Genomic DNA, 26,541 nt, shown 5'->3' with positions numbered 1-26,541 from the left:
CACCCCCAATCCCTACTTACATCGGTTCATAGGTAGTCACGTAACATGATGTGCATAGTATATTTAGCCCTTGGACATGGGGGATACACTGCCCAGATATTTTATAGATCACTAATAGTCCTGCCAGTATGAAAGTACAAACAGAATATCTGGTTGTCACAGAAAAACCAGACTTTACTGATTTCAAAGCACTTGACCATAAATGAGACCTACATATTAACTCCATTAGTGTTTTACCCTCTCAGGTGCAAGCATAAAAGAATGTCCAAAAGAAACCTCAGGTATGAGGGAATGGATAACAGCATTGAGAAAATGATGGTAGACATTTTTAACCACAAAGGCAAACCAGAATGCTAAAGTGTGGTGAAAGAGCTACATGCTGACACACTCTGATGTTTGGGAGATGTAAAAAAAAAAAAAAAAAAAAACCCAAAGAAATGGAATGGAGAGGAGGCAATAGAGTATCCTACCAGATTTTGTATCGTACTATTTTTATCTTTTTTCCAAGGAGTAAAACTGCTGACTGCTATTTCAATAATGCTAACAAAGAGGAAGCTGATTGCTGCAATGAAAGTTTTGAGACAATGGCACATAACTTCTTGGATTGTCTCTAAAATATGCATATTCACTCATTACTGGGGGAAAAAATTGTTCTGCTAACATTTTATTTGCATGTATTACATACTTTCCTGTATGAGAAGCACTGTTTGTATTATAACACAAAGTCTAGTACAGTGATAAAGTTTAAAAAAAAAAATAAAAAAAAACCACTGTCTTTCTCTACAGTATATTATTTGGCTTTCATCCAATTATAAAAGAAAAATAAAAGCAGTAAGTACATACTAACATATATATACTACCAACTAGCAATTTCTTAAGACAAAATTAAAAAAAAAAAAAAAAAAAAAGGAAAGGAAAAAAAAACAGCTTTACAATTAAAATCTCAATTTACCTGTCACCATGCAATTAACACCATTTACTTTTTGCCACCTCAACAGTTGTTTAACCAAAACTAAAATTTATGTTAGGAGCATAATAAATAAATTTTATGAGTATTAGTTAAGTCATCAAATCCCAACACAGTAAGTAAAACAGAACCATGGTGTGCATGGGGATCCAGAAGTCGAATATAATGATTATAATTATGTACAGAAAAGACAGGCATGGTTGGGGGAGGGAGAGTTATGCTTTTGGTTAAGAAGCACACAGATTCTAAAAACAGAACTGGTAAGCATAAGCCAGTGTAATGGTGAACATAACACATTGTGCTATAAGCTAAATGACTGTGAGGAGTACTATATAGACAAATGCAGTGCATATACAAATTAGAATGTTGTGTCATGGGATTTTAACATTCTAGTTATCAACTGGAATTCATGGTTTTGCCGCTCACTCAGTAGTAGAACATTTCTCTCATAGAGAAATGTAAATAACTTTGTAGTAGAATTTACAAATTCTACTACAACAAAGCTGGATGATTGTTTTCTAAAACAACATGTTAGGCAACAAGATGTTTGTTGTTTGTTTGTTTGTTATTTGGTTTTTAGGAGCATTAGCAACTAAGGCCATATTGCTCCGGGATATGCAGTGGTCATTCCCTGACCTTTCCGCATCCTCCATATTTGGTGAGGCAACAAGAGAAATCAATACTCTTGATTTGATTATCAGTAATGACTTTGAATGCATTAAGAACCTCCACTAGGTGGCAGTGTAATGGTGTAACATTACTGTGAGATCTACTTAAAGATATAACTATTGTAAAGGGATTTAGCTTTCAAAAAAGTGACTACAATTGTCTTAGACAATTTTTAAATTCTTTTCAGTGTGAAAAATTGATAATGTTAATAACTGAAAATTCTAAAAGGAAAATATTCAAGGAAGTAATTATTGAAGTTTCTAAGCTTTTTATACCAACTAAGAAATACAATTCAAAGTTTAGACATAAATGGATGTCAGATGATCCAATGAGACTATTGACAGAGAAGAAGAAGAATGCATGGGATGATTATAAATTATCAGTGGGCAGGAACAGAGAAACTTAGAACAAGCCAAACTATTCTGAAATCAAGTCGCTAAGGGAAGTCAGGCAAACTAAGACATTATTATGAGAGGTCTTTGGCTAAGAATACAAAGAAAAGCAGCAAGGTATTCTTTGGGATGTTAACACTAGAAGGAAAAGGTTAAATCACATTGGTCCACTGGATACAAATGGTATAACTATATACAATCCTGTACAGATTGCTGATCTGCTGAATTTTGCATCTACATTCACAAAAACGTTTTTAGAGACAGGTTGGGCAGAAATCTACTTAATACAGATTGGGAGTTAAGTTATTTTATAATAATTGAAACAAATGTGGTAGACAAACTGATAATAATCTCTCCAAATTATATTAAAAGCTGCAAAAAAGATAGTTAAACCTCCAGCCACAATAATGAGATCATCTTTAGATTCAGGAGAAATCTCTACAGGTTGAAGATGTGTAAATGTATTTTCTATTACTGTTGCATATAAAAGACTGTTGTTCAAATTGGAGCAGTGTGACATTAAGGGAATTAATGGCAAGTTTACTGCTAAGTTTAAAGGGATGGTTGAGTGGGAGAGAGCAGAGTGCAGTTATCAAGGAGCAGTGCTCTTTGTCGACTAATGTTATTAGTGGAGTCCCCCAGGGTTCAGTTCTAGGCCTGTTGTTTTCTATATTTATTAATGATACTGATGAAAGTACATCACGCTTAATTTTAATTGTGCAGATGACAAAATGGTTGGAAGGGCTGTTAATATTTGTAATCAGGATACACTACTGCAAAGAGATCTAGAAAAATTAGGCAGATGGGTTGAGAAGAAGAGTAGAAAATGGCACCTGAAGTCTAACATTCACAAGTGCAAATAAGGGGAATCAATAATCCTAGATTAGCACACCAAATGTGTGTGCTAAGGGTAGCAGAAAATGGAAAATACCTGAGGCGTAATTGTGCAATCAGATAGGAAGTTCCTTGAGCAGTGTAAAAAGCTACCAGGACAGCTCATGGGGTTTGTACAAGACATTGATTAGGCTGCACCTTGAGTACTGCATATAGGTGAGGAGGCCTCATTTTAGGAAGGATGTGGTTCTGCAGGAACAGGTTCAGAGAAGGGGAAAAGGGTGCTTTAATACTCTCACCATGAAAGGCTTCAGTTCTGCAAACTGCAACATCTGGAGGTGATCTGATTAAGGAATTAATGGCTTTAAATGGATTAAGCAAGCTCAATTCTGATAGCATTCTTCCTTTTGTTCAGACTAAACGCATGAGAGGGCATAAATTCAAACTGAGGAAGGATGGTTGCAGGAACAAATTTCCATTCTGTTGTTATGGAAGTGGGTAGTGTTTTAATAAATGCAATGAAGAACTAAACAAACTATTGGATGGGATGAATTGGTGAAGAGGGGGTTTCTTTTCTTTTTTTTTTTTTTTTTTTTTTGGCTGATGCTGTATAAGCTTGCTTTCTTGCTGCATTATTTGCCAATAGTAATACTAATCACAAGGATGTTTCTATGGGTGAAGTGAGTAACTACAGACTTGGATATCTGAACTCTGTGCCAGGAAACATAATGAAGTCAAAGATAACAGTTAAAGAAATAATGCAAGATCATGATAGGAACAGAGCTAAAAATTAATCACAGAATATATTTGTTAAAGACAGATCATGTCTGATGTATCTGATACCATATGTATGACTGTTATAGCATTATGGTATTAAAGGCAAGTTACTATTCTGGATAAAGAATGGTTTTTGTCACCTAGTGGTAGGAGACAAAAGGATTATAAATGGCCAATTCTCTTCATGGTATAATATGATGAATGGGGTGCCACAAGGGTTAGTACCGAGCCCATTACTATTTTTAATATTTTTATTAATGATATTGATGTAATTAATTAGTTTGATGCCAAGTCTGCTTTGATACCAAGGTGGACACAGTGGTTATTGACAGTAATCAGTGTATGCTATTCAAAGTCTAGATAAACTAATTCAATGGACTGACAAGTGGCACCTGAAGTTTAACATTAATAAATGAAACATACTGCACCTATGGGTAGCATTAATCTCAGAATAATGATTCCCAGCAGTGATTTTTCATGCATTAAGAAACTGCAGGTAAAAAAACCACTAGGTGGCAGTGATCACAGTGTATTGCTGTGGGATTTACTTAAAGATGTAACTACCCTCAATGGTAAGGGGAATGATTTTAGCTTTTGAAAAGGAGACTGCAGTGGTCTAAGAGGGTTTTTAAGTTCTACACAGTGGAACAAATTAATGTTTTTATTAACAACAAATTCTAAATGGGAAGCATTCAGGAAAATAATCATAGAGGCTACTAAGCTTGTTGCACCAACTAAGAAATAGAGTTCAAGGCTTAGACCTAAATGGATGTCTGATTGAGACAAGTGGCAGAGAAGAAAAATGCATGAAGAAAAATACAGAAGTCAATGGTAAATATAAACTAGTTTGCAATCAATTCAAAAAGGAGGGTAGGCAGCCAAGGCACATTATGAGAAGTCTCTGATGGAGAATGCCAAGAAAAGCAGGAAAGAATTCTTTACTTATTAACAGTAGAAGGGACTGAAACACATTGGTCCAGTTGATGTCAGATGGTTTAACTGTAGATGATCCGGCACAGGTTACGGACAAGCTGAATAGGTATTTTGCATCTACATTAACACAATGGGAATTCTTTAGGTAAGGGGGGGGGAGATGCCAGAAGTTTATCAAACTGTAACAGGGAGCTAAATAATTTGTGATAAGTGAGAGTAAAGTGGAAGAGAAACTGTTGAAGTTAAACATAAAAAGGCACCCAGAATGAATGAGATCTATCCAATTATATTAAGGGAAGCAGCAATGGAGTTAAGCAAATACTTAGCATTAATTACTAGACAAACTTTTGAAGTGAATGGATAGGTAAGACTTGGAGATTTTTTTTTTGGCTGATGCTTTCATATGTCACTACTAATGATAAATCTAATTATGAGAGTATCTTTGGATTCAGGGAAGGCCCCCTGAAGGCTGGAGATATACAAATGTATCCCCGATTCATAAAGGAGGATAAAAGGGTAACATGAGTAATTACTGTTAGCTTAACTTCCGTTCCAGGGACAAAAACAGCAGAGGTGTATTGCTAAAAAAAATAGTCCCAGAATGCTCATTCTCCAGAAGACTATATGATAACGCCACATTGACTATACAGTAATTGAATCATACTTCAGACTCACAATTTATAGAACAACCAGTTCCAGCGTTCAGCTCATGGTGAATCAAAATGCAGCGTTCGCATGCATCACAGTATATCTCATTCATTGGATCTCTTTATCTAACACATTGTACTTTAGTAAGAAACATTCAAGTTTCATTGAAAAATTTATATTTTTGTTTTTAAATAAATTTTTAAAGAAATCTATTAATTTTAAATATCACTATTAATATATATTTTTAGTAGCAATGGGTAAAATAGATATTTCTCCCTCCCCTTTGAATATGCCATTGTTTCATAATATTAGGTATAAATTTAATGATTTTCTATTATGACATTTATACCGGAACATCGTTCCGGTGCATTCTGGCCCGAATACACCACTGAAAAACAGGGACACAGATTAAAGATGCAATGCAGGCCTATCTCGACAGGAGTACAGTTATACTTCAGTCACAGCATGGATTCATTAATGTGAGATCTTGTCTGACCACTTTGATGATACTATGATGCAGTGACAAAGGAACTGGATGCAAAAAATATTTTGATATCATATACTTGGATTTCAGGAAAGTTTTTGATACTACTGCACAAAAAAGATTGCTGTACAAACTGGAGCTGTGTGGCATTAAGGGCAGGTTGCTGCTATGGATTAAGGGATGGTTGAGTGGGAGAAGACAAAGTAGTAAATAAAGGACATTGTTATACTAATTGTTTGTGGAGTAATGTTATAAGTGGAGTCCCCCCCCAGGGTTCGCTGTTGGGCCCGTTGCTGTTTTCTATATTTATCAATGATATTGATGAATGCTTGGTTTGAGTTTTATTGGTGCATTAGCTGCTGAGGCTATAGTGCGCCATTGATGAAAGCATACCAGGCTTTACGTCCAAATCTGCAGATGATACAATGGTTGGCAGAGTGGTTAATGACAGTATGCTACTGCAAACAGGATCCAGAAAGGTTAGGCAGATGGGCTGAGAAATGGAAATTGAAGTTTAACACTGACAAATGCAAAGTACTGTATATGGGTAGCAGTAACCCCAGAGCACCATACCTACCAAAAGATTTTTTTTCTGGGATATTTTCTGGCTACAGCGTGTGGCTGCATATTTCTGAAGCTCTTAATTGTAGATTAGTTTTTGAAATAATTGTGAGGTTCTATTTATTTTAATATACTAAACTGCAATAAATATATAATTTGAATTCCAAAATCATGTAAGTTAGTTTATTTTTGTATTTGAATAAGAATTTGAAAAGTTACAGTTTAAGACAGCCTTTGCTATCAATATTTTGGAGGAAACTTTAATTTTTGTTGGGCAGCTTAAATTTAATTTCACTAGTGGTTAAAATTATTATATTCTAAGTATTGTATCCATATTTGGAGAGTTCAATATTTTAGCAGAACATCGATAAAGGGATAGAAGGCATGATGTCAAAATTTGCAGTTGACATAAATATTGGTAGATTCATTAATGATCAGTGCCAGCAGTGCTCCTCCACAATGAATTGAACCAACTTCAAAGACTGTTAGAGAAGTGGAAGTTATGTTTTAATGCTGCTAAATGTAAGGATCTTACATTTGGGGAATATCAACCCACAAATAAATTATACACTTGGTGGAGTTGAATTAAAACAGCGGAAAAGGAAAGGGATCTAGGAGTTATAATATGGGCAGATGTGAGGTGTTCTGAACAGTGTAAACAGGCAGCCAGGAAAGCCTATGGTATCCTATCAATGATTTATCGAATGCTATCTTGTAGAGATGGGGAGGCCACAATCCCACTATATAAGGCAATTTCAAGAACACAGTATTCCACATTTGGAATACTGTGTTCAAGTATGGAGACCTCATCAAAAAATGCATTGAGCTTCTTGACAGGGTCCAAAGACAGGCAACTCAAATGGTGACATCGGCAAAAGGACGACCACAAGGTCATCCTTCTGCTCAGCATTCATGAAGAAAGACTGATTATGTGGGCTACGGAGCTTGGCAACCAAGCACCTCTGAGGTGATTGAGGTTTATAAGGCTCTGAGAGGGATTAGTAAAACGAATGAAGGTAGAATTCTCAGTGTTCTAAAGAATACCATAACTAGGTGTCATAAATTCAAATTACAGGGGTTGGATTTAGATTACATTGTAGGAAGTTTTCTTTTAGACAGCGAGACATTGATAGCCAGACATTTAGAAAGTTGCCCTCGCAGATTGACAGTTTGAATAAATTCAAAGGTCAATTGTTACTTACCTGTGTGAGGAAGGAAGCATATAATTTGTGTTTTCTTATCTACTTGGTTTTTTTTTTGCCAGTGTAGCAAAAGCCTGCGACTTCCTTGTACTATATGGCAAATATTGTTAATATAACTTTGTGAAACTACACTCAGGGTAGTGGAAAATGAAAAAGACCTGCGGGGTAATTGTGCAGTCAGATGTGAAGTTCTCTGAGCAATGCAGTGGCTGCCGGGACAGCTCATGGGGTTTTGTCCATGATATACAGGAATTTTGCTAACAGGATAAGGAGATGATAATCCCGTTGTATAGGACAGGAGTTGGCAACCTGTAGCTCTTTGAACATATAACTACAGCCCTTTAACTTTAAGCCCACATGAAGCACAATTTAAAATGCAGTTAGAAGACTTAAAAATCAAGGACATGTAGAGTACAAGACTAAAATTAAAATGCCTTAAAACTGAAATTGAGGATTTGGAAAGGCTGCCCTTGCAATTCTACACAAATGGATGGTGATAGATGAATTTAAAAAGCAAGACCAAATTGTGTTTGATGCGTGGAGTAGCTTACCAGATAAGTATATAAATTTGAAAATATTTGCGTCTGCACTTCTCTGTTTTTTGTTCAACATATTTCTGCGGGAAAATATTTTCTAACATGAACCATATTAAAAATAAGTCAAGAAACCATCTGAACAATGTGAGTCTCTCAGCATCTTTAAAGATGAAAATTACAGCATACTCACCTGATGTTGAGAGACTCGCTCAAGAAGTTCAGCAGCAAAAGTCACATTAATTCAGCAATCCATACCTGATTGGAGGTTTGTTACATTTTTTCAGTATTAATAAATAATATTTCAAAAAATACACCTTCCCACTCCATTCCATTTCTTGAAAAATTCCCCCCAGCTTGAGGTGCGGCTCTTCGGATTCTCTCTCTTTTTTTTTTAATTTGATCAAAAATGGCTCTTCACTCAAAAAAGGTTGCCAACACCTGGTATAAGGCAGGCCACACCTTGAGTATTGCTTACGGGTCTGGAGGCCTCATTTTAGGAAGGATGTGGAGCTGCTGGAAGGAATACAGAGAAGGGCAACAAGATTAATGAGGGAACAAAGGGGTGCTCTTACCAAGAAAGGCTTCAGTTCTGTAAATTGTAGCATCTGGAGATTAGGCAACTGTGAGGTGATCAGACTGAGGCGTTTAGGATTTTGAATGGATTGGGCAAGCTCAATGCTGATGGTATTCATCCTCAGACCACGCACATGACATGACACAAATTCAAACCAAGGAAGGATGGTTGCAGAATAGCATTAGCGTTAGTAGAGGCATATGATGCAAGAAAGCAAGCTTATGCAGCATCAGCCAAAAAAAAAAAAAAAAAACACGCTCCCATTTCACTCCTCCGTTCGTTCCAAATACCTGTCCAGCTCAGCCTTAAATTTATTTAGGCTAACTTCCACAACAAAGGATGGAAGTCTGTTCCACCAACCAACCACCCGCTGGCTAAAGGCAAACTTGTTCAGAAGTTTGCCTTTAGCCAGTAGGTGGTTGATTGCTGGAACAATCTTCCATCTGTTTTTGTGGAAATTGATAGCTTACATAAATTCAAGGAAGAATTAGACAAACTATTGGATGGCATGAATAGGTGAAATCAAAAGTGTCTTTTTTTTTTTTGCTGATGATGTATAAGCTTGCTTTCTTGCATTATTCATCGCTGCTAATACTAAACTTCATGTCTCCTTCTATCTGCATCTTTAAATATTTCTTACCTTGAACTATCTTTAATTCTGTGCCCTTTGTTCTCTAAGTCACCCCCAGATTTAGAAAATTAATCTTCAGTTACCATCTTTCATTTTATAAGTATAGCAACTGTAAATCATTCTGAAGCAGCATAGTCTGGTCCCAATTATCCGAGCTAATGTGGACCAAGAACAGTTCGGATGCGGTCAAACTCAATTAACAGACCTTGCGACAATGTTCCCCTCCCCTCTAGGATCTCCCTCATTCCTGTCATTAAGGAAGTACATACATATGTACTGTAAGAACATATGTATGTACATGTATGTATGTATGTAATTACATACTGTAATTGTGTTTATGGCGAAGGTAAAGAAAGCCCACATGACAAGTACGGCAAATTTTGGAGTGGTTTACCGGTGGAGCTAGTTTGCCATGATGGCATTTGTATTGTTGCTCGTTCGGTAAACAGACATTCGTGGGTGTTATCAGACAAGAGTAGAAATTGAATCCCATGGGAGCTTGAACGCCTCCCAAAGTGAAGGGGGTAACCTGACCGTTTTTCTATAGAACCATGGGTGGACTAGAGGATAATTTGTTTATTATTACTGTATTTTTATTTTGTACATTTTTTTATTTTATTTTTAAAGACATTCATGCGCGCAGAACATATTTTACAATGCCAGAGCTTTCCACTTGACTCCGTTCATGATTCAATTAGTTTAAAATAATTATTGCACTTAAAACAGTACATTTTCAGTCTTATTAATTTAGATTTCATCAAAAAATCAATGAAGCTGGAGCAGCATTTCATTTTTCCCCACAAATTTCTTTCAACTTTAAAAGAGTCATCACTAATATTACCTATATGTCATTCATTCCAAAACTAATTATGCACCATTCTTTATTCATTAATACACATCATAATGCCAACCAATGACTAAACTGATGTTATTATCTGTTCTGTTCATGCAATGATCAATAGTGTTTGTCATGCCTACCTGTCAATCAATATATCGACGCCTCCGTAGCCAGGTGGGAAGGAGCAGCAGTGCGTAGCACACGCTTCTTGATTAGACTGGGGTTCGAGCCAGTCACCACCAAATACGGAGGATGCGGAAAGGTCAGGGAATGACCACCGCATATCCCGGAGCAATATGGCCTTAGTTGCTAATACTCCTAAAAACCAAATAACAAACAAACAAACCAATCAATATATCGTTCTTGACTTCTACTACAGACCGATAACATCCACCATCTGTTTACCGAGCAAGCAACACTACAAGTGCGGTACTGTACTTTCACAGCTAAACTTTGCTGAAAAGTTTCCGTGCTTCTCGTGTGGGCTTTCTTTACCTTAACCTTGTTTATTTACTTACATAGTATTATACTGTACAGTACATGTACTGTATATGCATCATCATGATTACAGCATCAGGCTTTAGAAAAAAGTCTTTCAAAGTCTTCTGTTTTAAAGAAGTTCCTCGCTTGTTTGTTGCAATGTTTTCAGGTGTCTTAACAAGAGTAGATCGGCGGGCATACTCTCATTCTGCTGTTCAATGTATCGCAGTGTGGTCTATATCACATTTAGGCCTTCCATATGTGAAATTTTTGAGCCTTCTCCTGGACACACATCACCTTTGTCTCACTCTCTTGTTTTCCATCATTCACTAAATTTATAATCGTGTCATCGGTCATCTCCTGTTGCTCATCCTCATTCATCCAATCTTGAATGTCTTCTACTGTAATTGGTTTTGAATTGGAAAGATTTTTTACTAGCTCCATAAGCAGAAGATATCTTCATTGTCATCTTCTTCCTCGGTTTCAGAGATTTTTTGCCAGGACTTCACGAGAGTTTATGTTTTTACTTCTTCCCATGATTCTGCCAGCCAGTAAATGACATCTTTCACATTTGTGTTTTTAAGACTTTCAGCAACAGTTCCACCATTTTCGAGATCTTCCAGGAGTTGTTTTAAAAGTCGTCGTCTGTAGTTCCATTTCAAAGTCTCCAGGACACTTTGTTCTAGTGGCTGGATTAGAGATGTTACATTAGGAGGCAAAAAGAGTTTTAATGTCACCAGAGACGAGTTCAGTTTCATCTGGATGAGATGGTGCATTGTCCAGCAGCAACAATGCTTTTTCTGGGAGTTTCTTTTCTGCCAAAAATTTCTTTGTTGCAGGAACGAAGTCTTAATGGAACCATTTTTTCAACAAACATGAATCCATCCACACATTTGATTGGTTAGCATACTTACAAGGAAGACTTTCCACATGTACATGTTTGAAGGCCCTTGATTTCTTAGCCTATCCAATAAGTAGCAACTTATGCCCGTGACTTCCTGAAACATTTGAACATGCCAACACTGTCAGTCTCTCCTTACTACGTTTATACCCGGGCACTGCTTTTCTTCTTGTGACGCAAGCGTTTTGGTCGGAAGCATTCAATAATTTAAACCTGTTTCGTCACAGTTGTAAACTTGATCCAAACTTAAACCTTCCTCCTGTTGTTGTTACTTGGTTTTTAGGAGCATTAGCAACTAAGGCCATATTGCTCCGTAACCTTCTTCCTCTATGATTTCTGCCAACTTTTTTGGTAAAAGACCACTTCTTCCCGACAAGCAGATAATTTTTCCCCAGCAATGTTCAGCTGTCTTACTCCATACCTCTTTTTCCATCTATCTAACCATCCCACTCTAGCTGTAAATTCTTCATCACCATCACAAAAAGTTTTCTGAAATTGTAGAGCCGTTGCTTGTAGACTTGGTCCAGAAATCGGGCTTCCCTTCTGTCTCATTTGCATGAACCACAAAAGAAGTGCTTCAGATGTTCGTTCAAATTCTCCTTTTTTCATCGTTTTTATTATCATGTGCTCAACACTTTTCTCAGACGATCTTTGTGAACACCATTTTTCAATGTTCTGTCGATTTCTCTCCCAATCTCCTACAGTCACTTCACCTACACCTAGTTCTCTAGCCAGCTTTTTAATTGTTTCGCCCTTGTCTACTCGTTTGATAGCATCAAACTTAGTCTCTAATGAAACCATGCCACGTTTCTGTTTTACACTCATCGTACATAAAATAAAAATAAAGAAGCCACGTGTAACAGATAAACTAGTGGTAGGCCTGACATAGCCGAGTGGTCAGGAGCAAGCGTGCACAGCACGTGTTCCTTGAGTGGACCGGGGGTTCAAAATAAATACAACAAATATTTGTATTCATGATTTATTGTAAACCCTACTGACTTGGTTGTAGTGTTGGAGTATAAACAGGAAATTTTATTTTTTTTAGTCATAAGCAAAATCACCTGAACGAGATGTCAAACCGAACCCGACAGATAAAACTGTTGAAGTTTCGTGGTGAATGGATGGAAGGGCACTGAGGAAAATGAGTCATCGAAATTCCATGAATCAGCACAGCACAGTCTGTTCTCATCACAGTCTTGCTCATCATATACGCAAACACAAAACTCTTTATGTAGAAGCCTTTATGTAAAAATTAAGCTAAAAGCTAGCTCAGACAACATGGAACCTCAGAAAATCAGGTCTCGGATAATCGGGACTCTACTGTATTTACCATCCAACCTACTTATAAATAACCAAAAAACTGACAGTTTCTTGATCAATCTAGTCCATTTCCCCCCCACCCTCCAAAAAAAGAACATACTTATTTGCTCTGTGTTATTAGAGGGGGTGCACATCCAATGTGGAGTAGGTGTTTTTTAGGTGGGTGCACACCTAAAAAAGCACACCTAAATTTAAGAAAGAAGAGGGTAAACGTGGACACATGGAATGTAAAAAATTTAAAAGAAGACAAGATGGATATGGTCATCAATGTAATGGATAGATATAAAATTGACATTTTAGGAGCAACCGAAGTCGTGTGGACAGAAAAAGGTAATTTCAAAACTGGAAATGGGTTTTTGGTTGTTCTTTTCTGGAAGTAACCAAGTAAAAGAACATGGTGTCCCTGTCATTTTGAATAAGGAATGTTAAAGGTCTCTTCTTGGATACAATCCTATTAATAGTAGAATGATGACATTAGACTTCAGAGCCAGCCAGTAAATCTCAGTTTTAGTTGTATATGCACCAACATCAACAGCAACAGACGAAGATATGGACATTTATTATGAAAATGTCCAGTCAGCTCTTGATCTGGTCCCAAAAAAGGATGTTTTGATATTCATGGGTGATTTTAATGCAAAAGTAGGCAGGACAGTTTCTTCTAGTCTGGAATGTGGTGGTAGGTTTGGTCTTGGCACTAGAAATGAGTGGAGGTGAAAGTTTAATTGAATTTTATCATCTAAACAGTCTTGTCATATGTAAGACCTGCTTTCAGCAGCACACGAGAAGGTTCTACACATGGAAATCTCCTGATCATAAAACAAGGAATCAGATTGATTATAAATTTATGATTATATCCTAAAAACTTTTTCACAATAGGTAACGGTGCCGTTCCAATGTAATCACAGCAAAAAAGCTTCCTGGAGAAAATTGTGGCAGTGATCATCAGCTACTCCACATCGTTCTCAAGCTGAAGCTGAAAAAGATCATGAATAAGGTTTTCCCTAGACGATTGGAGGTAGAAAATATTCCAAATGATTATATGCTTGAAACGGGCAATCGTTTTCAAGCTCTATTAGAATGAGATGATGATATGCTGCCTAAGGAAATGTGGGGAAAATACAAAAAGCATTATTAAGGATTAAGCAAATAAACACATTACAGAAAGGTCAAACATCAGGAAACCTTGGATTACAGAAGCCACTTTTAAACTTATTGAACAGAAAAGAACTGCAAAAGCCCAGGATGAACAAGGAAACGAAGAGTATTAGGAACTAAGCAAAGTCACTAAGAGCTGTTTAAGCCAGGACAAACAGGATTATATCAATCGAAAGTGTAAAGAAATCGAATACCACAACAAACGAAACAACACTAAAAAGATGTATGATGTTATTAAGTCCTTAAGATAAAATTTCCAACCAAAACTTAATGTAATTAAGGAATCCAAAGGGGAAATTTTAACAGGAGAACACAATCAAAGGAAGGTGGAAAGAATACTGTGAGCAGCTCTTCCGAGCACCTTCTGGCACTAATGATCTGCCACCCCCTTTTCAAGAGTGTGATCTTGAACCAGTTCCACTGAAGGAAGAAGTCGAAAAAACCACCGGAGAACTTATGTGTGACAAGTCACCTGGAATTGACGAAATCCCAGCGGAATTGATTAAAGCTACAGGTGTGAAGGGCGCTGAGTTTTTTCATAAAATGATTGTAAAAATTTGGGAAATGGGACGGTGGCCATCAGATTGGAAGAAATCAATTTTTATCCCTTACCAAAAAAGGAGATCTGAAAATTTGCTCAAATGACAGGACTATTAGCCTAATTTCTCACACTAGCAAGATTCTTCTTAAAATCATATTGAACAGAATCTCAAGAAAACTTGATGAAGAAATGCCAGAAGAGCAAAGCAGGTTTCAGAAGAAGTAGAGGAACCAGAGATCAGATCTTAACCCTACGACTGATTATAGAAAAATGCAAAGAATTCAATGTTCCAGTCATTTTCTGTTTTATGGATTATGCAAAAGCACTTGATTGTGTTCAACATGAGAAATTATGGGAAACGATGACTATTATGGGTTTCCCAATCCACATAATTCAGCTGATTAAGTTACTGTACCAAGAACTGGAAGGAACTGTGAGAATGAACCTGGGAAACACGGACTTTTTCACAATAGGTAATGGTGTCAGGCAGGGCTGTATTTTGTCACCTCACCTTTTCAATCTTTATGCCGAAGATATCACGCATGAAGCTTTGGAAGATTCAGAGAGTGGCATCAAAATTGGAGGACTGAAGATAAACAACCTTCGTTATGCAGATGATACTGTGCTAATTTGTAATTCTAAGGACCATCTTAAAGAAACTCTGAGGAGAGTATGTGAAGCAAGTAAGAAATAAGGATTGTTTCTGAATGTGTGTAAAACTAAAATTATGGTGATTGGTGATAATCTTGATTCCAGTAAGGTGAAGGTTAATGGGCAAGATATCGAAGAAGTTGATGAATTTGATTACTTAGGGTCAAGAATAAATAAAAATAATGACTGCTCAAACGATGTAAAGAGACGACAAGCAATTGCTTAAACATTGTTCGTTGATCTGATAAAATTATGGAGAGATCATAATCTGCCCCTAAAGACGAAACTGAGAATCATTGATTCGTTAATTTTTCCAGTTGCCACTTAGGATGTGAAGGATGGAATCTGAAAAGAGTAGACAGGAAGAAAATTGAGGCATTTGAAATGTGGTGTTACAGGAGAATACTGGGTATTTCTCCGGTAACACCAGATATTCTTCTTCATAGCATCAACAAAAGAAAACTCAAGTTTTTTTGGTCATATAGTAAGAGGGGAAAACTTTCTGTTGAAGAATATAATGGAAGGAAAAACAGAGGGGAACAGGTGCAGAGGAAGACCTGCAACTAGATGGAAGGATGGGATCAGTGAACTTCTGGGCATGACACTTTGTGATGCTGCTTGTATAGCACATGATAGGATATGATCGATGCAGTTGGAAGAATTTGTTGGTGGCAACAACAGCTCCTCAGGGAGCTATGTGACTGGAAGAAGAAGAAGACACACACATATATATATGCATAGGAGCACTGCTTTCACCATGTCTGTCCACAAGTAAAAACTTGACTCTCATTGGGCAGATTTTCATGAAATTTTATAAAATGGACCTTTTAAAAATATTTGTTGTAAAAAAGAAATTCAAGATTAAATGTAGTTTTAGTGCAGTATTGTTGCTTTAGACAGTTCAGTCATGCTTCATGTGTATTGTTACGTAAGGCTCATGAACATGGCATCACTTGTGAAGAGATACATACATATATCAAGAAAACAATCTTAAAAAAAAAGTATGTGGGAGGAGAGTGATAAATATTCTACAGTTGTAATTATACAAAATGACTAAGTTTAGAGAACATAAAACTATAGAGATTTATTAAGTATGCTATAAAGTTATAATCTTAGTAATTGATTGTTAAGGAGATAGCTATAGTTACTTTTCACTTTTCTTAATCTGAGAAAAAGAAAAAAATTGAACATGCATACATTTAACTAACTTGTTTTTTTGTAGATGCTTATAAGCTTTCTTCCTTGCATCATTTGCCCTACTAATATTAAATAAGGCTGATAAATCATGTAACCACCAGAGTTTAGATAAAAAAAAACCAGATATTCTGTGTTTCCTAGGTAAGGAATACTGGATGATAAAGGGGAGCCACTCAGACAGCATCATTTAATAGGAATTTTTTCTGAAAACAGATGAAGGAAATAATTCAAATAAAAGAAATCCCAACCTTCACTGTGAACTAGCAGTTCTTGTGACTACTGTTTGGAACTTTATATAATACCTTTTCCTGAGAATGAAATAAGAAAGGAGAGTTTTTATATAAACGCTGATGGAAAAAGAAAGAGGTAAATGGTCAGAATGTTGAAATGGAAGTCAGTGGTAATCCCAACATTAGATACAGAACAATTAGAAAATATTCTGTCTAATCTGGTATCAGAACAAGTAGAGAAAGAGGGTTGAATAAAACTTGACACATTGTTGGGAATTACACTACTGGACAAATTATAGTCTGCCAAAATTGAAATATTGTGTTTCATTGAAAAAGACCAATAACAAACACAGAAAGTTCTGCAGAGTTTCCAAAGTCACAGGTGGAATAAACCACAATGACTAACATTTAAAGAAAAAACAAAAACCAATAATAGAAATAGTCATACCTTCAATTTTATCTAACACTATCCTGTGTTAAACAAAATAGGGCAGAAATATGCTGACACATCCTTCCACTTAATTTACAATTACAAAAATATGTCCAAACATCACAATCAATGACAAAAAGTCAGTCCTCAGTCAGCCATGTTTCAGAATATGCAATAACTTGAAAACTTTGTATAGACAGTAACTCAACCGATGCAGAAAGTTTGTTCTTCAAATTAATTAATTTCTGATAAAATAGCATGATAATTTCCCTACTACAACAAATTAGATGGACAAATTAGATTAGACATGTTAAAGCATCTACAAAAAACTGAGAGCAATTTGCCCTGCCTGCTTAATATTTCCCATATCTGCATCTACAAAAAATACCAAAATTCTTTAAATGACAAATTATTTTTATATTTAAGTGCAAACAGCTATACATGACAGCCACAACTACACACAAGTTTGAAATAAAGGACACAACACAAGCCTTACATCTTCTGCACAGAGTCTCAAAACCTGAAGTTTGAAGTTTAGCTTTGGCACTTACCAAGAATTTCCTAAGTAACTAGTAAAGGAGATGATAAATGTTTCGTCAGTTGACAAAATATTCTGTTAGTGATTTTAACTATTTAATTCTTTTTCAAAAATTAAACTAGTGGAGAAATTGAGATACTCTTGGTGAGCTGTTTGTTTGTTTGTTATTTGGTTTTTAGGAGCATTAGCAACTAAGGCCATATTGCTCCGCGAATATGCGGTGGTCATTCCCTGACCTTTCTGCAGCCTCCATATTTGGTCTTGGTGAGCATATCTGCCATTTCGTTGGTGCTTTCCAAAATATTCATTCAAATTTAATCAATGCAGTATAATGCGAAAAATGTATAGTTGTATTTCCTGCATTTATCACCCTTCACATTCATATTGTAAATAAACATTAATTACCTAACTTACATCATTATCTGAGGTTCCACACAGACCACATGATTTACATTCAATGCACTGCCATCTATATTTCTTCACAGACTCAGTCATATTTGGTGTAAACTGAAGGCAAGTAGGATGGGCTGAAAGCACAGGGAAAAAAATTACAGATGCTGAAATATTTTTTCTAGGGCAAAAATTGATATAGTAGATTAATTTTCTTTGTTAATATATGAACTAGTAAAATTTTCACACTTATGCAATACTTATCACCACTTCAAACTTGTATATACATTCCCTGTATATGCAAGCTCTTTCACAACAAGTAGATTACTTTCAGGATTGATTCAAGGCCTAAAATTAATTAAAAAAAAAAAAAAAAAAAAAAAAAAAAAAAAGCTTACATAAATGCATGTCTGATTCTAAACAGAGCTCTGGAAGTATGAAAATTGGCTATGAGGTTTTCAGTAGTTAATAAAATAATAAATAAGAATAAGCAGACATATACGTAGTAAAATGTTCAGTCATAGTATGTAGATTTTTGTTTACTCTTTTAATTATTTGATAGCACTAAAAACTCCACAGCCATTTTTTTTTTTTAAATTCAGTCATAACTCCATAACAGTTCACAATCAGACATGCTTGTATATGAACATTTTCTATTTTTTCAGGTCCTGACCAATCCTGAAAGTATAGCCCATGTGTCATGAAACACCCTTTATATGTACTACATACACACTGAGTTGGTTTTGCATTAGCAATACTTACCTAATACCTTCTGGAGCCATCTTCTGCTCATAATACAGACATACATGCCTTGGCGTGGACTCCACAAGGTGTTGCCGGATGTCCTGTGGTAGTGCTATCCATACGTTGTACAACTTGTCCAATGACGTCTGCATATTGTTAGGTAGATGGTCACAGCACTGAATGTCCTTTTAGGTCCTTTTCCAGTAGGTCTAAAACATTCTGAATTGGGTGAGTTGGGTAGCCATGGGAGAATGGAATTTATTGTCGTCAGCAACTTGCTGGGCCTTGTGGTCTTGTTGATAGACACCATAATTGTCTGGACACACTGTCGTCGTCATGAAGGGGTGTACTTGGTCAGTGATGATAGAAAAGTAGGTGTTCCCATCTGTTGATTAATGGTGATCAGAGGACCCAGGGCATGCCATGAAAACAGTCCCCCAGACCATAACATTACTGTCTTCAGCCTGCCAAACACCAACAGTACATACAGGTGCCATGGATGGCATTGTGTTTGATTTCACCAAACACAGATATGCCCATCACCATGGTAGAGTTGGAAATGGGATTAATAAGACCAGGCAACAGACTTCTACATGTCAAAGATCCAGTCTTGGTACTGACGTACCTATGCAAAGCACAATTTCTTGTATCTCACAGTGAGCATGGTTACCCATAATGCACATTGCTGCCATGGTCAATATGAGCTAATGTCTGGCACATAGAGTCCATGCAAATATCGGTCTTTCTATTCCCACACTGAACTGGTTGATTAGTTGGGCCACTGTGCTACACTACTGTCGTGTTATGAGATGACACACACACAATGCTCACCATGGGTTTCAACCACATAGGGCTGACTCATACGTGATCTATGGCTGGCTGTTCGACCACTGAGGGAATGGTTTTTGCTTCCATAAAGGTGACTACAGTGGTCTCAGACAGTTTTTAAATTCTGTACAGTGGGAACAATTGATGTCACCAACAGCAAATTCTAAGTGGGAAGCTTCAAGGAACTAATCGTGGAAGCTAGTAGGCTTTTCAGAAAGAAGTTTTGAGAAATACTGTTCAAGGTTTAGGCCTAAATGGATGTCAGATGAACAAATAAGACTCGTAACAGAGAAGAAAAATGCATGGGATGCATATAAATTATTGGGTGGCAGAGAAGCCTAAGGCAGATATAAGCTGGTCTGTAATCAAGTCACAAAAGAGGATAGGCAAGCTAAAGCAGATTACAAGAAATCTTTGGGAAAAAGATGCTAAGAAAAACAGCAAGGACTTCTTTACTTATATAAACTCTAAAAGGAAGGGGATGAATTCCACTTGATATTGATGGTTCGACTGTTGATGATCCTGTGCAGATAGCTGATAATCTGAATGCGTATTTTGCATCTACATTCACAAATGAGGAGTTACGAAGGGAGAAAAATGCCAGAAGTTTATCAATCTGAAAAAATTTGGGCAGATGGGCTGAGAAGTGGCAACTGAAGTTTAACATTGACGAATGCAAAGTACTGCATATGGGCAGAAGTAACCCCACAGAAATGTACCAACTGTGTGGTACTACACTTAGGGTGGTAGAAAATGAAAAAGATCTGGGAGTAATTGTGCAGTCAGATATGAAGTTTTCTGATCAATGCAGACAGGCTGCCAGAGCAGGTCATGGGGTATTTTCAATGGTATACAGGAATTTTGCTAGTAGGGAAAAGGAGGTGATTATCCCTTTGTATAAGGCAATGGTCAGGCCACATCTTGAGTACTGCATACAGGTCTGCAGGCCTCATTTTAGGAAGGATGTAGAGTTGCTTGAGCATGTATAGAGAAGGGCAACAAGATTGGTGAGGGGAACAAAGGGATCCTCTTACAAAGTAAGGCTCAAGTTCTACAAAGTGCAGTGGCTGGAGACTAGGCATTTGTGAGGTGATCTGATTGAGGTGTATAAGACCTTGAATGGGTTGAGCATGCTGAAATCTGATGAGATTCTTCCGCTTGCCCAGATTATTCTATTATTATTATTTTTTTAATGAAAATCCCAAACATGAGAGGTATTAGAACCTATAGTACTAAGTACTGTGATTGGGTTGGAGGTTGAGAAGACAAAATAAGATATTTGTTGACATTAGACTTGAACTTCTGTAGACTGAAATTTTCAGGAAATACATATGAAGGAAGGTTGTTCCAGAAAACGTCAGTTGAATGAATAAACAAGGAAAATGAAAAGTTGGTTCTGTGAGTTTGAAGTTGGACAGTAAATGGATGTTGGCTGGTGGCGGCACGTGTTCGGACTGTTTTGAAAGAGAGAGCGGGAATTATAGAAGCCAATTCAGAAGAACAGTGCCCATGGAAGTACCTGTAAATGCAGCAGAAACAGTATGTCTATGAGATAGCAAGTGTAGAGAGACTCTGTTAGAGAAGAGTCATTAATTAACCTAACTGCCCTCTTCTGAATGGAATCTAGAAGCCTGAGACAGGTTTTGGGGGCACCGCCCCAGATGTAGGAACAATATTTCATGGTAGGGCAGATTTGCAATTTGTACAAAGTGAACAGTTGTTTGGAAGAAAAGTAACACTGAGAGCAAAAGAGAACATCAAGTTTTTTTAGATTCAGAGGAAGCAATATTTGTAATGTGCTTGTGCCAAGAGAGGTCAGAAGTCAGTATGAACCTGAGGGGGCATAAATTCAAAGAGGAACTGGATAAACTTTTAGGGGGAACGGACGTATGATATTGGTTTATTTTATTTATTTTTTATTTTATTTTGATGCTACATTTAACATTTGGATCTCCATTCATAATCGCCTCGCATGCCATGTCAACCCCCCCCCCCAATTCTTCTGTTGAAAATTCTTTTGGTGCCACTTAAGTGTTATCCACTTCAGAATTGTTTTTCTCTTCTTCATATGCAGTTTGCTTGGCAACTAACAGACGAATCAAGCTTTCACTATAAAATTAATCATGCAGTTTGCTCATCAATTTCAAGGAGAGTTGCATGATCTAAGTCATTTGCATGTGAGTCATTGCAATCACATACATTGGCAGCTTCCAAATTTACGAATCCCAAGACTTTTTTGATCTTCAGATTGTCTTCGGCAATTGTTTGAACTTGTGATTCAAAACCAGTGATATCGTTTTCCAAATGGGACAAAACATGGTGCCAAACAGAATGCATGTTGTTGGCAGTGATTTCTAACCAAAATGCAGATATATTTTCAATCTTATTTAAAGGGGTAAAAAATAAATTGCGAAATGAAAAGTTTGAAAAGCTACTGCGTTGTCTTGTCAGGATGGAATTAAGAATAGTGAAAACTGTTACATGTTACTACTGACTGCCTGAAGAGAGCTATTGGCACATGCGAGACAATAGAGCTGGCACTGCGGTATATATGTATACCTAGGCTACGCCAATGCAGCATATATGTAGAGTATATGTCTAGGCTATTGAATGAGTTTTAATGTGTACAATAAATTTGACTTAAATTTAATTGAAAACCATATTATAGCGAATCCCGTGCTGTTTGAAGCCATACTAAGTGAGGTATTGTTGTATATTTAAAAGAATAAGATATTACCTCAGTCTTTTGCGTAGAATGCTCTCCAAATGTAAACGAATAAGATAAATGGATAAATTAATTTTAATGAATTCTTTCCTTCATAGATACATGACCAATCAATGCACAACGGAATTGAAAGCTGAGAGTCCCAAACTCGACCCCAAAACACATCAAACCAACCCAACGAGATCATGAGTGCAAGAAGACAATGGGTCAGAATAATTAAAATAAATAAAAAATGGAAAACCATTTATGAGAACAAATAATTAAAATCATGATTATAAAATCAGGATGAACACATTAAACATGCAAATTAAACAAAATTTACTGTACCATCCTTCCTTAAGCAGACTAAGCTTTTTGACTAATCATCTTCTTCACAAGTCAGAAAAAATGCGAAGTGGGTGTCAGTGTGTCACACACTTCGTGTTATTTCCGACCTGTAAACACTTGGAGAGCACTGACTGGAAGCATTCTACACAAAAAATTGAGGTAATCTCTTACTCTTTTCAATATATTGTTAAAACATAGAAGTTATTGAGCCTTGTAGCTCTGTGTTTTATTAATACACTCTGATAATCATGTATATATATGTATTAAAAGTAATTACTATTAATTACTTCAGACGTCTGCAAGAACCAAACATGCTATGAGATCAGAAAAATATGTATATATACCTTTGATTTGTTACTACCTTGTTAACACTGCTTTCTAATATTCCCGGAAATGGGTTGGGTTTCTGTAAAATCTGATGGTATGCAGTTCAATATGTATCAAATTTGTACTAATATCAGTATTTGACGAGGACTGACAGGATGTCCTCAAATCTACTTAAGCATTTCCCAGCTGTAATTTCTGTCGCTAATGCTGATCTTAAGTGTTGCAGTTGTGCTACAATTAGCATTAGCATTAGTAGAGGCATTTGATGCAAGAAAGCAAGCTTATGCAGCATCAGCCAAAAAAAAAAATAAATAAATAAATAAATAAAAAATAACCACTTCCACTTCACCCCTCTGTTCGTTCGAAATACCTGTCCAACTGAGCCTTAAACTTATTTAGGCTATCAACTTCCAAGACAAGGGATGGAAGTCTATTCCACCAACCAACCACCCCCTGGCTAAAGGCAAATTTCCTCACGTCTATCCTATATCTGTCTTTTCTCAATTTGAATTTTTGCCCTCTCAGGTGATTATTCTGAGCAAGAGGAAGAATCCCATCAGCATTGAGCATGCTCAAACCATTCAAGGCTTTATACACCTCTATCAGATCACCTCGCCGGTGCTTAGTCTCCAGACACTGTAATTTGCAAAACTTAAGCCTTTCTTTGTAAGAGCACCTCTTTGTTCCATTCACTAATCTTGTTGCCCTTCTCTGTACTCGTTCCAGCATCTCTACATCCTTTCTTGAAATGAGGCCTCCAGACCTGTATACAGTACTCTAGGTGTGGTCTGACCATTGCCTTATACAAGGGAATAATCACCTCCTTATCCCTGCTAGAAAAATTCCTATATATCATCGACAATACACAATGAGCTACTCTTGCAGCCCGTCTGCACTGTTCAGAAAACTTCATATCTGCCTGCACAACCATCCCCAGGTCCCTTTCATTCTCTACCACTGTCAGTGTAGTACCACAGAGTTGATACGTTGCTCTGGGGTTGCTGTTTCCCATATGTAGTACTTTACATTTGTCAATGTTAAACTTCATTTGCCACCTCTCAGCCCATCTGCTCAACCTTTCCAGATCCTGTTGCAGTAGCATAGTGTCAGTAGTGTCCTTGACAACCCTGCCAACCTTCGTATCATCTGCAAAGTTGGACATTAAGCTTGATATACCATCATCAATATCATTTATAAATACAGAAAACAATAATGGACCCAATACTGAACCCTGAGGGACTCCACTAATAACATTAGTCCACACTGAGCAGTGTCCATTGATTACCACTCTCTGTCTTCTCCCCCTCAACCACCCCTTTATCCATAGCAGCAATTTGCCTCCAATGCACACTGCCACAATGGCAAGAACAGATTGAGTGCTAATATAGTATCCTATGATGACTCACCACTGGAAGCTACTAAGCTTGCCTTAACCTGTCTACAGCATGTTGCAGATCTGCATACCACTAGCATGAACACAGTTGTTTTTATACCTATTTGTGTCATGTGAATGACATAAAATAAAACAACTGTGTTCCTCTTAGCATACCATGATTCATTTTCCCTAAATCTCACATATATTATATGTAGGGGGGGGGTTTACCTTGGACTCTTCTGATAAGATTTAATTCAATGTTATGTTGTTGTGGTAGGTTTACAATTCCTTTCTGTAATGATATTTCACATAATTATGCTATGGAGAGCATCAAGAAAGCACCACCAAAATATATTTCAATTGGCTACCAACTTCTAAATATTTTACAAACATATTCCTTCTACCATGCCCTTATTCTCAATTTAGTCCTCCCTTCTTACCAGTATAGTAATATACTGGTTTTATTTTTAGATGTGTTCACATACATGTGCATAAAGCATCTGCTGTCCTGAATCATGTCTGTCTATCCATCCATCTGCCGAAACAGCTCAACTCCCAATGTACAAATTTTCATGAACACTCTTTCAGAGAGATTTGTCAAGCACCCCAAATTTCATGAATATCAGACAAATAAAAATCTAGCAATTATTATTATTATTATTTTTCATACATCTCACATATGCTATCCATAAATCACATATTGTAGCTTAAGCACTGAATATTATGTTTATCGCCATGTGCTGATGAGGAATGAACAATATTCGGGAGGAAATTAGAGGGAGTAATTATCTAGATCTGATTATTAGTAGTGATTCTTTATGCATTAAGAATCTGTAGATAAAGGAACCGCTAGGTGGCAGTGATCACAGTGTGCCCAAGTGGGATTTACTCAAAGAGGTAACTACCATCAGGGGTAAAGAGAAGAGATTTTGCCTTTGTAAAGGCGACTACGGAGGTCTGAGACTGTATTTAAATTCTATACGGTGGGACAACTGATGATGTTACCAACAGCAAATGTAAAATGGGACGCATTTAAAGAATTAATCTTGGAAGATACTAGGCTTTACATACCAACTAAGAAATATTGTTCAAGGTTTAGGCCTAAGTGGATGTCAGATGAACTAATGAGACATATGGCAGAGAAGAAAAATGCATGGGATACATATAAATTAATGGGTGACATGGAAGCCTACTATAGATATAAGCTGGTCTGAAAAAAAATGTCACAAAGGAGGTTAGGCAGGCAAAGGCAGATTATGAGAAATCTTTGGCAAAGGATGCAAAGAAAATAGCAAAGAGTTCTTTATCTATGTAAACTCTAGAAAGAAAAGGTTGAATCAGATTGGTCCACTGGATATCAATGGTTCAACTTTTGATGATCCTACTCAATAGCTAAGAAACTAAATGAGTATTTTGCATCTACATTCACACAGGAGAAGTTATTCAGGGAAGGGAATGCCAGAGGTGAATTAAACTCTGGCAGTGACCTAAATGATTTTGTAATAACTGAGAGGAAAGAGGAGGAGAAATTGTTGAAGATAAACATAAGAAAGGCAACCGGGGTGGATGGGATCTATCCAGTTATATTAATGGAGGCAGCAAAGGAAGTAAGCAAACCCTTAGCCATAATTATGAGAGCTTCCTTGGATCAGGGAAGGTATCCATGGACTGGAGATGTGCAAGTGTGACCCAAATTCACAAAGAAGGATCTAAGGGCGACACACGTAATTATAGACCTGTTAGTTCAACTTCTGTTCCAGGGAAATTAATGGAGGCACTGGTTAAAGAAGCACTGCATGTTCATCTAGACAAGACTTCAGTTACAGCTCTGACACAGCATGGTTTTGTTAAGGGGAAGTCTTGTCTGACCAATTTGATTGGATACTATGATGTGATCACAAAGGAACTGGATGCAGGGAATAACTTTGATATCATATATTTGGATCTTAGAAAGGCTTTTGATACTGTTGCACATGGAAGACTGCTGCACAAATTGGAGCAGAGTGCATTGGAGACAAATTGTTGCTATGGATAAGGGGATGGTTGAGGGGGGGAGAAGATGGAGAGTGGTAATCAATGGACACTGCTCATCGTGGACTAATGTTATTAGTGGAGTCCCTCAAGGTTCAGTGTTGGGTCATTGTTGTTTTCTGTATTTAGAAATGATGGTATATCAGGCTTAATATCCAACTTTGCAGACGATACAGTTGGCAGGATTGTTAAGGACACTAGTGACAGTACACTGCTGCAACACGATGGAGAAAAGTTGAGCAGATGGGCTGAGAGGTGGCAAATGAAGTTCAACATTGACAAATGTAAAATACTACATATGGGAA

At 36.9% G+C, this 26,541-nt stretch overlaps 1 protein-coding gene across 3 annotated transcripts in view; it reads right to left on the bottom strand.

Moving 5' to 3' along the window:
* The window catches only part of LOC150084897 (zinc finger protein ubi-d4-like), a 316,607-nt gene that overhangs the window by 62,911 nt on the left and 227,155 nt on the right, over positions 1-26,541 (bottom strand). For all 3 annotated transcript variants that reach the window (XR_016547118.1, XM_090376684.1, XM_090376685.1), the window contains exon 7: positions 17,904-18,016. Coding sequence is in view for 2 of the 3 variants with exons in the window: in XM_090376684.1 (XP_090232810.1) it covers positions 17,904-18,016 (113 nt within the window). In the remaining variant the exon portion in view is untranslated. The remainder of the gene's footprint in view (positions 1-17,903; positions 18,017-26,541) is intronic.

The sequence above is a fragment of the Mastigoproctus giganteus genome, chromosome 6 (assembly GCF_048544385.1).
Source record: "Mastigoproctus giganteus isolate SK-2022 chromosome 6, ASM4854438v1, whole genome shotgun sequence".
Lineage (NCBI taxonomy): Eukaryota > Metazoa > Arthropoda > Arachnida > Uropygi > Thelyphonidae > Mastigoproctus > Mastigoproctus giganteus.
This window is presented reverse-complemented; position numbering and strand designations above follow the sequence as displayed.